Below are 13,740 nucleotides of genomic sequence, written 5' to 3'. Positions count from 1 at the left end.
TGCATATCAATAAACCCTAAGGTGTTTAATGTGGTATGTGCTTATGTCAGTCCCACTGCAATGTATGGCGCTATGATGCCATGCAACAAAGAATTCTACCTAACCGTAGTATGGCAGTGCAAATTCAGTGTCCTCCAAGGAAAAGGAACATAAATCTAAGCATGCAAATCTTCTTACGGATGTCCTGGGTTCGGGCGGCTCGACATCCTTGGTGGAACTGAATCCATATAAAAACAAACCCTGACCTGATACGTGAGTGTTAATATCTGGTCCTGATACGTGAGTGTTAATATCCGGTTTTCTCTTTTTTTTTTTGTTTAGTTTTATACAACTTCTCTCAACGATTTGAAACACCGTTTTTGTTCCGTAGAATGGCGGTAGCTCTTCACGTTCCGTTCTAGCTCCTTTTTAACACAAGGTTAGATGAGGGACTAAGATAGAATATGGAGTTTTGATTGGCTCATAATAAACCGCTCCTCATGCACCTTCTTCTGACAGGTGATTTTGTAATAAAATAAAAAAACATCACAGTATAATATGATTGGTTACTGGAATCTCACTAGTAACGATAAGTATTCTACATTGGTTGCCCTGCGTTACACAGGTTCTAATCACATCGGCTAGTAGTATAATAGACATCTTATTGTTGCCGTTTCCATCGTTATATGGATGACTTAGCTTAGGCAACATTGACCTTGTCATTCATGCCCTTAAATCATATTGAATTAGTGTTATTGCTGTTACCCCCTCCCCCCCCAGGTCAAGCAGCCCCCCAGGCGGCAGCGCCAGGTGGTCAGCCAGGTGGTCAGCCAGGTGGTCAGCCGGGTGGTCAGCCAGACTACAGTGCTGCCTGGGCGGAGTACTACCGCCAGCAGGCTGCATACTACGGACAGGGAAGCCCACAGGCCATGGGGGCACAGCCACAAGCACCTCAGGTACGCCTCCAGTAAGGCCTCCCCTGTCCACCTGTACCCCCGGGTTCCCTCTCCCCCCCCGTCCACCTGTACCCCCGGGTTCCCTCTCCCCCCGTCCACCTGTACCCCCGGGTTCCCTCTCCCCCTCCCACCCCCCTGTCCACCTGTACCCCCGGGTTCCCTCTCCCCCGTCCACCTGTACCCCCGGGTTCCCTCTCCCCCCGTCCACCTGTACCCCCGGGTTCCCTCTCCCCCCCCGTCCCCGTCCACCTGTACCCCCGGGTTCCCTCTCCCCCTCCCACCCCCTGTCCACCTGTACCCCGGGTTCCCTCTGTCCCCCCCCGTCCCCCCCGTCCACCTGTACCCCCGGGTTCCCTCTCCCCCCGTCCACCTGTACCCCCCGGGTTCCCTCTCCCCCCGTCCACCTGTACCCCGGGTTCCCTCTCACCCCCGTCCACCTGTACCCCCGGGTTCCCCTCTCCCCCTCTCACCCCCCTGTCCACCTGTACCCCGGGTTCCCCTCTCCCCCTCTCACCCCCCTGTCCACCTGTACCCCCGGGTTCCCCTCTCCCACCCCCCCTGTCCACCTGTACCCCCGGGTTCCCCTCTCCCACCCCCCTGTCCACCTGTACCCCCGGGTTCCCTCTCCCACCCCCTGTCCACCTGTACCCCCGGGTTCCCCTCTCCCACCCCCCTGTCCACCTGTACCCCGGGTTCCCTCTCCCCCTCCCACCCCCTGTCCACCTGTACCCCCGGGTTCCCTCTCCCCCTCCCACCCCCCTGTCCACCTGTACCCCCGGGTTCCCTCTCCCCCTCCCACCCCCTGTCCACCTGTACCCCCGGGTTCCCTCTCCCCCCTGTCCACCTGTACCCCCGGGTTCCCTCTCCCCCCCATCCACCTGTACCCCCGGGTTCCCTCTCACCCCCCGTCCACCTGTACCCCCGGGTTCCCTCTCACCCCCCGTCCACCTGTACCCCCGGGTTCCCTCTCCCCCCTTGTCCACCTGTACCCCCGGGTTCCCTCTCACCCCCCTGTCCACCTGTACCCCCGGGTTCCCTCTCCCCCTCCCCCCTGTCCACCTGTACCCCCGGGTTCCCTCTCCCCCCTCCCACCCCCCTGTCCACCTGTACCCCCGGGGTTCCCTCTCCTCCTCACCCCCCTGTCCACCTGTACCCCCGGGTTCCCTCTCACCCCCCTGTCCACCTGTACCCCCGGGTTCCCCTCCCCCCTGTCCACCTGTACCCCCGGGTTCCCCTCTCCCACCCCCCTGTCCACCTGTACCCCGGGTTCCCTCTCACCCCCTGTCCACCTGTACCCCCGGGTTCCCCTCTCCCACCCCCCTGTCCACCTGTACCCCCGGGTTCCCTCTCCCACCCCCTGTCCACCTGTACCCCGGGTTCCCCTCTCCCACCCCCTGTCCACCTGTACCCCCCGGGTTCCCCTCTCCCCCCCCCCCGTCCACCTGTACCCCCGGGTTCCCTCTCCCCCCCCCCCTGTCCACCTGTACCCCGGGTTCCCCTCTCCCACCCCCCTGTCCACCTGTACCCCCGGGTTCCCTCTCCCACCCCCTGTCCACCTGTACCCCCGGGTTCCCCTCTCCCCCCCCCCTGTCCACCTGTACCCCCGGGTTCCCTCTCACCCCCCCTGTCCACCTGTACCCCCGGGTTCCCCTCTCCCACCCCCCTGTCCACCTGTACCCCCGGGTTCCCTCTCCCACCCCCCTGTCCACCTGTACCCCCGGGTTCCCCTCTCCCACCCCCCCTGTCCACCTGTACCCCCGGGTTCCCCTCTCCCACCCCCCGTCCACCTGTACCCCCGGGTTCCCTCTCCCCCCCCCCCCTGTCCACCTGTACCCCCGGGTTCCCCTCTCCCACCCCCCTGTCCACCTGTACCCCGGGTTCCCTCTCACCCCCCTCGTTCGACTTCTCAACTATCCATTTCTGTTTCCTGTACCGACCGTTAATTTGTCAGAGGTATTTTTGATGCTGTCGCTGTGACAATTAACCCTAATATCCCCTGCTGTGTCTTTTTATAAAGCCTTGTATCTGTCATCTCATCAGCTGTGCTAAGCCTCTTCCCTCTAGGGGAGCGGTGGAGTCGGTGTAGCTGAGAAGAAACTAACGCTACTCTTCCTTCCTTTTTAAACAGGGTTAATATTATATACACACTACTGTTCAAAGTTTGGAGTCACTTAGAAATGTCCTTGTTTTTTCGAAAGAAAAGCTTTTTTTTTTTGTTGTCCATTTTAAAATAACATCAAGTTGATCAGAAATACAGTGTAGACATTGTTAATGTTGTAAATGGCTATTGTAGCTGGAAACTGCAGATAAAAAAAAAATGGAATATCTACATAGGCGTACAGAGGCCCATTATCAGCAACCATCAGTCCTGTGTTCCAATGGCACGATGTGTTTGCTAATCCAAGTTTATCATTTTAAAAGGCTAATTGATCATTAGAAAACCCTTTTGCAATTATGTTAGCACAGCTGAAAGCTGTTGTGCTGATTAAAGAAGCAATAAAACTGGCCTTCTTGAGACTAGTTGAGTATCTGGAGCATCAGCAATTGTGGGTTCGATTACAGGCTCAAAATGGTCAAAAACAAATAACTTTCTTCTGAAACTCGTCAGTCTATTCTTGTTCTGAGAAATGAAATTGCCAAGAAACTGAAGATCTCGTACAACGCTGTGTACTACTCCCTTCACAGAACAGCGCAAACTGGCTCTAACCAGAATAGAAAGAGGAGTGGGAGGCCCGGTGCACAACTGAGCAAGAGGACAAATACATTAGTGTCTAGTTTGAGAAACAGACGCCTCACAGGTCCTCAACTGGCAGCTTCATTAAATAGTACCCACAAAACACCAGTCTCAACGTCAACAGTGAAGAGGCGACTCCGGGATGCTGACCTTCTAGGCAGAGTTGCAAAGAAAAAGCCATATCTCAGACTGCCCATCTTAATCTTTTCTTTTTATTGGCCAGTCTCAGATATGGCTTTTTCTTTGCAACTCTGCCTAGAAGGTCGGCATCCCGGAGTCGCCTCTTCACTGTTGACGTTGAGACTGGTGTTTATAATGTATTTCTGATCAATTTGATGTTATCTTAATGGACAAAAAAAATTAGTTTTTTCCCAAAAACAAGGACATTTCTATGTGACCCCAAACGTTTGAACTGTAGTTTATATATATACACACACACACACACACACACACACACACACACACACACACACACACACACACACACACACACCTGGAGAGAGAAGCAGCGTCTATTTGTTCTGCTGTTAACATGGCCTGTATGTTCTATGTATTTCTTCTGCACAGGGCCAGTAATGTGAAGTGGACATAAAGTAAATGCTACATTGTGGAAAAACAAACAAACCCCTTGTTAAATGTTTTTGGAGATGACGCCTTGAAGATCTTAATTTCCCCCTTTTTGGTTGGTTGGTTTAAAAAATAAAAAAAAGTGTTTCACAGTAGATGTGACGACAGCAAAGTCTATCCGGAGACGCGACACAAACACCACCACATCCTTATGCTATTTATCTATTTTCTTTCTTGTTGATTTTCTTGTAAATGAACGGTTTGTTTCTTTGTTTTTATTGAGGTAATATGGTCATTCCAGCCCCCCCTGTAGCTATCTATTCATCTCTGTCATGCTGTGTGGCTCGTTCTCCTGTTATCTCTAGCTAGTCGTCTACCTTGTGAAATCAGCTCAATTTTTTAAATAATATGCCTGTGTTTTGCAATAAACTAAAGTGAAACCTCCTGTGTTGGTAAGTTGGGTTGGTAATAGATATGACTAAATATGAACTCAACTTAAAAAAATGTTTTGACCATAATGGCACAATGGAAAATCTATATATATATATATTTTTAAAAAAATACGCCATGCAGGCACCCCCCGTTCTCGCTCTCCTTTGACTGTCAAAATGATTTTGCTGACTGCCTGAAAGATGTTATCCTGTCTCTCTCCAACGGTCTACACAGCTCCTGGTAACAGTACAATGTTTTATTTAGATGTGTGTTCATTGCTCTGCCTGTCTTTGACGGGGGGGGGTGTCCAGTTTCGGTGTTCCCCAAGGTTCTGTTCTAGGACCAATTTTGAATTATTACCCCCGTCTTGACTGTCATTTATATATATTATTATTAGTCGTTGTTTTTCTGTCTCCACTGCTCTGCCTGTACCATATGACCAGGCAGGTGTCCCTTATACTGTAAGGTAGGACTAGTAGAGGTGATGGCTTAACGTTCTGATCTAGATGTCTCGTTACCTGCAGTGTCCCGGCATCTCTGTTAAACTCAACTGATTTTTAATCTTGCCTGGAGTGCTGACTGGCTGCGTTCCTAATGGCACCCTATTCCCGTTACAGTGCACTGGGCTCCCTATGGCTCTGGTCAGAAAGTAGTGCACTATATTGGGGATGGGGAGCCATTTTGACGCGCAACCAGAACTGACTTAGGTAACTAAGGCGGTGTTTAAACAGGCAGCCCAATTTCAGATTTGTTTTTCCTTTCTCCACTAACTGGTCTTTTGACCAATTTGGATCAGCACTGAAAAAAGATCTGATGTGATTAGGCAAAAGACCAATTAGTGGAAATATTAGATTTGGGCTTCCTGTGTAAACACAGCCTTGGTGTGCTGCATTGTTTTTTATAATGAGAGCTACTTCCTCCCTCACAGCCAAGCTTAGACAAGCGGTAAGCAAAGCAAGTGTATATATATTTTTAAATCTAAAACTGTTCCTCAGAAAATGTCTCTCACTGCAGAAATGTTGCATTAGTTTTTATTATTAGTGTATTTTTTCTGATCCCTCTGTCTCTTCCAGGACAGGTAACTGGTGTGTTCTGTTCTGCTGTATTGAAACATGCACTGCATTCAAACGTTTCTCCCCCCCAAATGTGTACATTTGCTGGCCTTTACTGAACTATTTTTTATACTATAAAAAACGTGAAATGCAAAAGTCATATTTAAATTTGCTCTGCCCATGCATTGTTGTGTTAGTTGTTTAGCCAAAGTAAGAACGTAGGATGTTTGTAGGACCGAGGGGTTGTCTGGTGCCAACAGTTGACCTCCTACTCTGGAAGTACAATACTGTGACTATTACAAACCCAGTGACTGAGCACTACTGCTGTGACTCTATAACAAACCCAGTGACTGAGCACGACTGCTGTGACTATATAACAAACCCAGTGACTGAGCACGACTGCTGTGACTATATAACAAACCCAGTGACTGAGTACGACTGCTGTGACTATATAACAAACCCAGTGACTGAGCACGACTGCTGTGACTATATTACAAACCCAGTGACTGAGCACGACTGCTGTGACTCTATAACAAACCCAGTGACTGAGCACGACTGCTGTGACTATATAACAAACCCAGTGACTGAGCACTACTGCTGTGACTATATAACAAACCCAGTGACTGAGCACGACTGCTGTGACTATATAACAAACCCAGTGACTGAGCACTACTGCTGTGACTATATGACAAACCCAGTGACTGAGCACTACTGCTGTGACTATATAACAAACCCAGTGACTGAGCACTACTGCTGTGACTATATAACAAACCCAGTGACTGAGCACTACTGCAATACTGCTATGACTATATAACAAACCCAGTGACTGAGCACGACTGCTGTGACTATATAACAAACCCAGTGACTGAGCACTACTGCAATACTGCTATGACTATATAACAAACCCAGTGACTGAGCACGACTGCTGTGACTCTATAACAAACCCAGTGACTGAGCACGACTGCTGTGACTCTATAACAAACCCAGTGACTGAGCACGACTGCTGTGACTCTATAACAAACCCAGTGACTGAGCACGACTGCTGTGACTCTATAACAAACCCAGTGACTGAGCACGACTGCTGTGACGATATAACAAACCCAGTGACTGAGCACTACTGCAATACTGCTATGACTATATAACAAACCCAGTGACTGAGCACGACTGCTGTGACTATATAACAAACCCAGTGACTGAGCACTACTGCAATACTGCTATGACTATATAACAAAACCAGTGACTGAATATGACTGCTATGACTATATAACAAACCCAGTGACTGAGCACGACTGCTGTGACTATATAACAAACCCAGTGACTGAGCACGACTGCTGTGACTATATAACAAACCCAGTGACTGAGCACGACTGCTGTGACCTATAACAAACCCAGTGACTGAGCACTACTGCAATACTGCTATGACTATATAACAAAACCAGTGACTGAATATGACTGCTATGACTATATAACAAAACCAGTGACTGAATATGACTGCTATGACTATATAACAAACCCAGTGACTGAGCACGACTGCTGTGACTATATAACAAACCCAGTGACTGAGCACGACTGCTGTGACTATATAACAAACCCAGTGACTGAGCACTACTGCTGTGACTATATAACAAACCCAGTGACTGAGCACGACTGCTGTGACTATATAACAAACCCAGTGACTGAGCACTACTGCTGTGACTATATAACAAACCCAGTGACTGAGCACGACTGCTGTGACTATATAACAAACCCAGTGACTGAGCACTACTGCAATACTGCTATGACTATATAACAAACCCAGTGACTGAGCACGACTGCTGTGACTATATAACAAACCCAGTGACTGAGCACTACTGCTGTGACTATATAACAAACCCAGTGACTGAGCACGACTGCTGTGACTATATAACAAACCCAGTGACTGAGCACGACTGCTGTGACCTATAACAAACCCAGTGTCTGAGCACGACTGCTGTGACTATATAACAAACCCAGTGACTGAGCACTACTGCTGTGACTATATGACAAACCCAGTGACTGAGCACTACTGCTGTGACTATATAACAAACCCAGTGACTGAGCACTACTGCTGTGACTATATAACAAAACCAGTGACTGAGCACTACTGCAAAACTGCTATGACTATATAACAAACCCAGTGACTGAATACGACTGCTGTGACTATATAACAAACCCAGTGACTGAGCACTACTGCTGTGACTATATAACAAACCCAGTGACTGAGCACGACTGCTGTGACTATAACAAACCCAGTGACTGAGCACGACTGCTGTGACCTATAACAAACCCAGTGTCTGAGCACTACTGCTGTGACTATATAACAAACCCAGTGACTGAGCACGACTGCTGTGACTATATAACAAAACCAGTGACTGAGCACGACTGCTGTGACTATATAACAAACCCAGTGACTGAGCACGACTGCTGTGACTATATAACAAACCCAGTGACTGAGCACGACTGTTGTGACTATATAACAAACCCAGTGACTGAGCACTACTGCAGTACTGCTATGACTATATAACAAACCCAGTGACTGAGCACGACTGCTGTGACTCTATAACAAACCCAGTGACTGAGCACTACTGCTGTGACTCTATAACAAACCCAGTGACTGAGCACGACTGCTGTGACTCTATAACAAACCCAGTGACTGAGCACTACTGCTGTGACTATATAACAAACCCAGTGACTGAGCACTACTGCTGTGACTATATAACAAACCCAGTGACTGAGCACGACTGCTGTGACTATATAACAAACCCAGTGACTGAGCACTACTGCAATACTGCTATGACTATATAACAAACCCAGTGACTGAGCACGACTGCTGTGACTATATAACAAACCCAGTGACTGAGCACTACTGCTGTGACTATATAACAAACCCAGTGACTGAGCACGACTGCTGTGACTCTATAACAAACCCAGTCACTGAGCACTACTGCTGTGACTATATAACAAACCCAGTGACTGAGCACGACTGCTGTGACTATATAACAAACCCAGTGACTGAGCACGACTGCTGTGACCTATAACAAACCCAGTGACTGAGCACTACTGCTGTGACTATATAACAAACCCAGTGACTGAGCACGACTGCTGTGACTATATAACAAACCCAGTGACTGAGCACGACTGCTGTGACCTATAACAAACCCAGTGACTGAGCACGACTGCTGTGACCTATAACAAACCCAGTGACTGAGCACTACTGCTGTGACTATATAACAAACCCAGTGACTGAGCACGACTGCTGTGACTATATAACAAACCCAGTGACTGAGCACGACTGCTGTGACCTATAACAAACCCAGTGACTGAGCACGACTGCTGTGACCTATAACAAACCCAGTTGTCTCGCTGTCAATGTGTTTTCTTTGGCTGATTGCCAAACATACTAAACTTGAGTGTTTCTGTAAAAATTGCAATTTTTTTCCCTTAAATACTGGGTAAGTATCAAGTTCTGGGATAGAAAGTACAGTACATTGGATTTCTGTCATTCCTGAACTAAACTTGCAATTCTTGACAATTTGGACTGTTTCGTTGACTGTGCATTTAGAGTATATTGAATTGTAGTTTTGTGTTCTATCTGGACTGTACGTAGGAATGTGTTGTACTATAATACCGGTTCGGACTGTTCTGTTTGAACTCTGAACTGAAGCGTAATACCCTGTCAGCGTTAGGACGTACTATTGGCAAACTGCTTTGTGCAGCTCTTTATCATGTAGGATTGATATAATTCCTTAGTTCTTGGTTATATAAATACTTCTGTTTAGCCAGAATATAGAGATGGTAATTATTGATGCATTATTTGAAAAATAAATGCTATTCGATAGTCAAAATGTAAGTTGCTATTAGAAATGCATATTTTCACTGCGGTGACGGTGTGATTCAGTCAATGTTCTCGTTTTCTCATAGTAGCATGTTGAAGTTGTTTCAATGCTGTTGGTTGTTCTACAAGTGCTTCGTATTCTGAAAGTGATGCAGATATTCCATTTGATTTGATACATCTCCGATATGACATGCCATTCTTGTAGCGTGACTGAACGAAGGCTGTTTTTGAACTGAATGAGTGTTGTATGATGGCGTACGGTGCAATATCATCTGTGTGATCTTTGCAGTGTCACTGTCACCCCAGACCTTGACCCTTAGGTTCTGCTGCTGGCAGTGAGTCACACAGGTAAGGGAAAACACCTGACCTGTCATACATACATTTTATATACACCCAGATATTATCAATTGCTCACCTGAACGTACCTGATAAAGTCTACCTGCCTAGCATACCTGTCTAGTAACATGCTCAAGGATCTTAATAAGCCAGGTAGGATTTGTGGTGATGTCAACAGTCATTTGTTCATACACTATAAAGATGATAATGTGATGGTGATGAATGACTTGCATGGTACAACAGTTTAGGAGCAGCAAAACATGTTTTCCTCTTAGCCAATGCAATGTGCTTTATGATGGCTTTTCCCACCTGACTTATCCTAGTACAATTTGCTATTTTTCCCCTACATGTTGCTTTAGTTATAGTTTTTTCTCTGATGATAATTTGTTGTTTATTGAAGGTATATGTGTAGCATAGTCTCCCCCCATGGTAAGCCCTATTTATAATGGTAAGTCTCCGCAGTGTGACTGTCTGAAGCATTGAGCTCTAGCCTGGGTACCAATCTGTTTAGCTATCATTCAACTCCTTGCCACTCCTTGGTATGACTAGGGGTGGCTAGGAGTAGCATGTTAGCACAAACAGGCTACTTTAACACAACTATAATATAACAAACTGCATTGTAAGTGCAACTTGTCAGAAAGCTAGCCCTGTTTTGAATACACGTCTACAAGTTATGAAAGTACATGACGCCATAATCGTATATATATGATGCTCATGCTGTTGAACTGACTTGATCATTGGTGTGATGCAAAGATTTCATGATCTATTGTATAATATAATGCCCCATGATGCAGTGCTGTTACGGTGTTCTCTTTTTATAAACCCCCTGCTGCCTGCCTGCCTCCCTCCACCTCTCACCCAGGTGCTGTTGGAAGACAGAGGTTCCACATTCTAGATCTGATTCTACATCTAGTATGTTCTAGATTGAGGAAAAGGAACAGCCCCCCCCCCCCCAGCCAGGCTGGGCTTAGTTGACCTGTAGAGGAAACTACCGAGAGAGGCGTCACACCCTTTTGAGTCTGTCTGGTGATCGAGGGTGTAGGTGACCATTTGAGAGAGGGAGAGAGAACTCCAGATTAAGGTAAACTTAACTAAAACAAAGCAATGCAATGAAATGGGGGGGAATTCTGTGGTTTGCTAAATTTACCATGCTGCTGTTTGTTAGGGATGTCTTTTTGTTGTTGTTGTTGTATAGCAATCTCTTTTTAAAACGTATAAGTTCTTTTTTTAAATGACATGCTAGTTTTCTGATGACCAGACCTGGTGGGTTGTTTTTCACATTTCTCTTCATGATGATTCTCTGTCCCTTCATCACTGCATCCCAAATGGCACCATGTTCCCTATATCATGTATTACTTGAGCCCCTAGTCATGATAGCTAGGGATTGTTGCTTAGTTGTGCTTGAGAGAGAGATGGTTGGATGAGAAATAACCAGGAAGTGCTGTTGTGTTTTTGACTTTCAAATGTCAGTCTCCTTCAACCCTTTTGGCAGTAAATTGGAGAGCTTCCTTTTTAGTTCTTGTTTTTCTTCTTCATTCATTAGAAACCCATATGTCCTCTTGCTAGTGATTTTTGCTCTAGCATATTCTCTCCATAACGTTGCTGTGTATTAACCCTCTGTGTGTGAGATGCACACGTTTGAGGGTTTGAGGGCAGGTTGGGTGGTGTAGAAGGGAGAAATATGGAGCATGCCTTTATAGGTAAACAAATGAAAAGGTTTTAATGTGATCGAATGCATCTTTTTTTTTTTTGACTGTTCTGAATCTTTGTTGCCCTGTCAAGTAATAGTAATAAAGTTGGAACACAATTTAGCCATGGTGTTATCTGCTCCTTTGAGTTTCTTCAAATGCCTCACTGTCTAGATCTGAGAAGGATAAAACCAGTTGTGGGCTGGGGGGAGGTGACTGAAGGAGTCGGGCTGGGGAGGGGTGAGGTGACTGAGGGAGTCGGGCTGGAGGGGGTGAGGTGACAGAAGGAGTTGGGCTGGGGGGTGGTGACTGAGGGAGTCGGGTTGGGGGGAGGTGACAGAGGGATTCAGGCTGGGGGTGGGGTGAGGTGACTGAAGGAGTTGGGCTGGGGGGAGGTGAGGTGACTGAAGGAGTCGGGCTGGGGGGAGGTGAGGTGACTGAAGGAGTCGGGCTGGGGGGGATGAGGTGACTGAGGAGTCGGGCTGGGGGGGTGAGGTGACTGAGGGAGTCGGGCTGGGGGGGGATGAGGTGACTGAGGGAGTCGGGCTGGGGGGGATGAGGTGACTGAGGGAGTCGGGCTGGGGGGTGAGGTGACTGAGGGAGTCGGGCTGGGGGGGTGGGGTGAGGTGACTGAGGGAGTCGGGCTGGGGGGGGTGGGGTGAGGTGACTGAAGGAGTTGGGCTGGGGGTGGGGTGAGGTGACTGAAGGAGTTGGGCTGGGGGGGGTGAGGTGACTGAGGAGTCGGGCTGGGGGGGATGAGGTGACTGAGGGAGTCGGGCTGGGGGGGGGATGAGGTGACTGAGGGAGTCGGGCTGGGGGGGTGAGGTGACTGAGGGAGTCGGGCTGGGGGGTGGGGTGAGGTGACTGAAGAGTTGGGCTGGGGGTGGGTGAGGTGACTGAAGGAGTTGGGCTGGGGGGGGTGACTGAGGGATTCGGGCTGGGGGGGATGAGGTGACTGAGGGAGTCGGGCTGGGGGGGAGGTGGACGAGGAATGGGCGTGGCCCTCAGGTAGACCAGCAGCAGGTCCGACCTGTGGTGGAGATCGAACATGGCCTCCGCTAGTCTTCACACTGCAGTAATGCACCTTCTCCAGGTCAAAGATATCCTTCAGGAAGTACAGCACCTGATCCGAGAGGGTTAGATAATGAAACCAGGGTCATGTTCATAAAGTCCCAAACAGAACAAATGTCTAAGTAGAGGTCGCTTTCATTTTCAGTATAAAAAAAAAAAAAGTTTTACAGAAGTTTTTTTTATTTTTTACGGTTTTTATTAAACTACTAATTGACTGACCTCAGTTTAATTATTTGAATAACATTTAGTATTTTTTTGTGAGCTCAATGTGCACATTGTGCAGTTTCTGTAGAGATAAATCGGATGAAGTCCGAACTGTGCGACGTAGTAGGGGTTGTAGTTTCCAACAGGCCGATATTCTACACAGCGCAGAAAACGTGGGAATAATAAACTACAATTACCATAATCCATTGCATGCCTATTAGTCCGGTCTGTTTATTTTAAACCTGCTACATAAGAGAAAAATGCGGGATAAAGAGTAATTGCTTCGACCTGAAGTCCTACTGACCTTAGGCATAAAGGTGGGGTTAGGCGATAGGGTTAACTTGGTAAAAACCCGCCCTAGGAGAGCGTAACCTGATGAAGAACAGTGGGCGTTTTTGTATTTTTTTTTTCTTGCTATGAGAGGAGATCTACTATGGATGCCTGTCCGTATTTCTCCCAGACTCCCTCCACTACTCGGGGGTGGAGTTTCCAATCTCCATAAAGGGGATTCCATCTGGACAATAAGTCTGCGCCTACATTTGGCATGCCCCGGGGGGACATGGGTTGCGCGTAGGTGGGTTTTCCGCTCCACAGAATGATAGCGTTGGCTGTGGAGTTGAGGAATGATGGATGCCCCTGGTGGTTGGCCACCACTGCCGTATCATCAGTCCTGACAAGGACATGACAATCCCGGAGGACGTGGCCCCGCGCTGTTGTCCCTCTAACCACTCTGAAGTCAATGCGAATGAAATTGAAAAAAAATCACAAACACTTATCAAAACAGTGTGCTTTTTTAAAAAAAACTCACTTCAATGCGATTGATCAATTTGAAGAAAATACGTTTTAACAGTTTGAAACTGAGTGGAAA

General features: G+C 47.7%; 2 protein-coding genes across 3 annotated transcripts in view; one reads left to right on the top strand and one right to left on the bottom strand.

The window, feature by feature from the left end:
- LOC121580544 (far upstream element-binding protein 1) overlaps window positions 1–4,681 on the top strand; it is a 36,224-nt gene extending 31,543 nt beyond the window's left edge. For both annotated transcript variants that reach the window (XM_041895483.2, XM_041895482.2), the window contains exons 16-17: window positions 760–935; window positions 4,237–4,681. In XM_041895483.2, the coding sequence (XP_041751417.2) occupies window positions 760–935; window positions 4,237–4,245 (185 nt within the window). In that variant the 3' untranslated portion in view covers window positions 4,246–4,681. The remainder of the gene's footprint in view (window positions 1–759; window positions 936–4,236) is intronic.
- Window positions 4,682–5,711: 1,030 nt separating this feature from the next.
- On the bottom strand, window positions 5,712–10,039 carry LOC121580545. The gene is made up of 6 exons (XM_045213357.1): window positions 9,989–10,039; window positions 8,105–8,248; window positions 7,709–7,787; window positions 7,264–7,467; window positions 6,868–6,944; window positions 5,712–6,492 (listed from the first exon to the last, which is right to left on the bottom strand). The coding sequence occupies exons 1-6, from the start codon at window positions 10,037–10,039 to the stop codon at window positions 5,989–5,991; spliced, it is 1,059 nt and encodes a 352-aa protein (XP_045069292.1). The 3' UTR covers window positions 5,712–5,988.
- Window positions 10,040–13,740: the final 3,701 nt, after the last annotated feature.

The sequence above is a fragment of the Coregonus clupeaformis genome, unplaced genomic scaffold (assembly GCF_020615455.1).
Source record: "Coregonus clupeaformis isolate EN_2021a unplaced genomic scaffold, ASM2061545v1 scaf0105, whole genome shotgun sequence".
In the NCBI taxonomy this organism is placed as follows: domain Eukaryota; kingdom Metazoa; phylum Chordata; class Actinopteri; order Salmoniformes; family Salmonidae; genus Coregonus; species Coregonus clupeaformis.
The sequence above is the reverse complement of the archived record's forward strand: the minus strand, read 5'-3'. Positions and strand labels throughout refer to the sequence as shown.

Coding starts and splice junctions, on each gene's coding strand:
- LOC121580545 (XM_045213357.1), bottom strand. CDS start 10,039: ATGTTACTAGACAGGTATGCTAGGCAGGTAGACTTTATCAGGTACGTT. Junction 7,788..8,104: donor GCAGTCGTGCTCAGTCACTG/GTTTTGTTATAT, acceptor GCTCAGTCACTG/GGTTTGTTATATAGTCACAG. Junction 6,493..6,867: donor CAGTCGTGCTCAGTCACTGG/GTTTGTTATATA, acceptor CTCAGTCACTGG/GTTTGTTATATAGTCACAGC.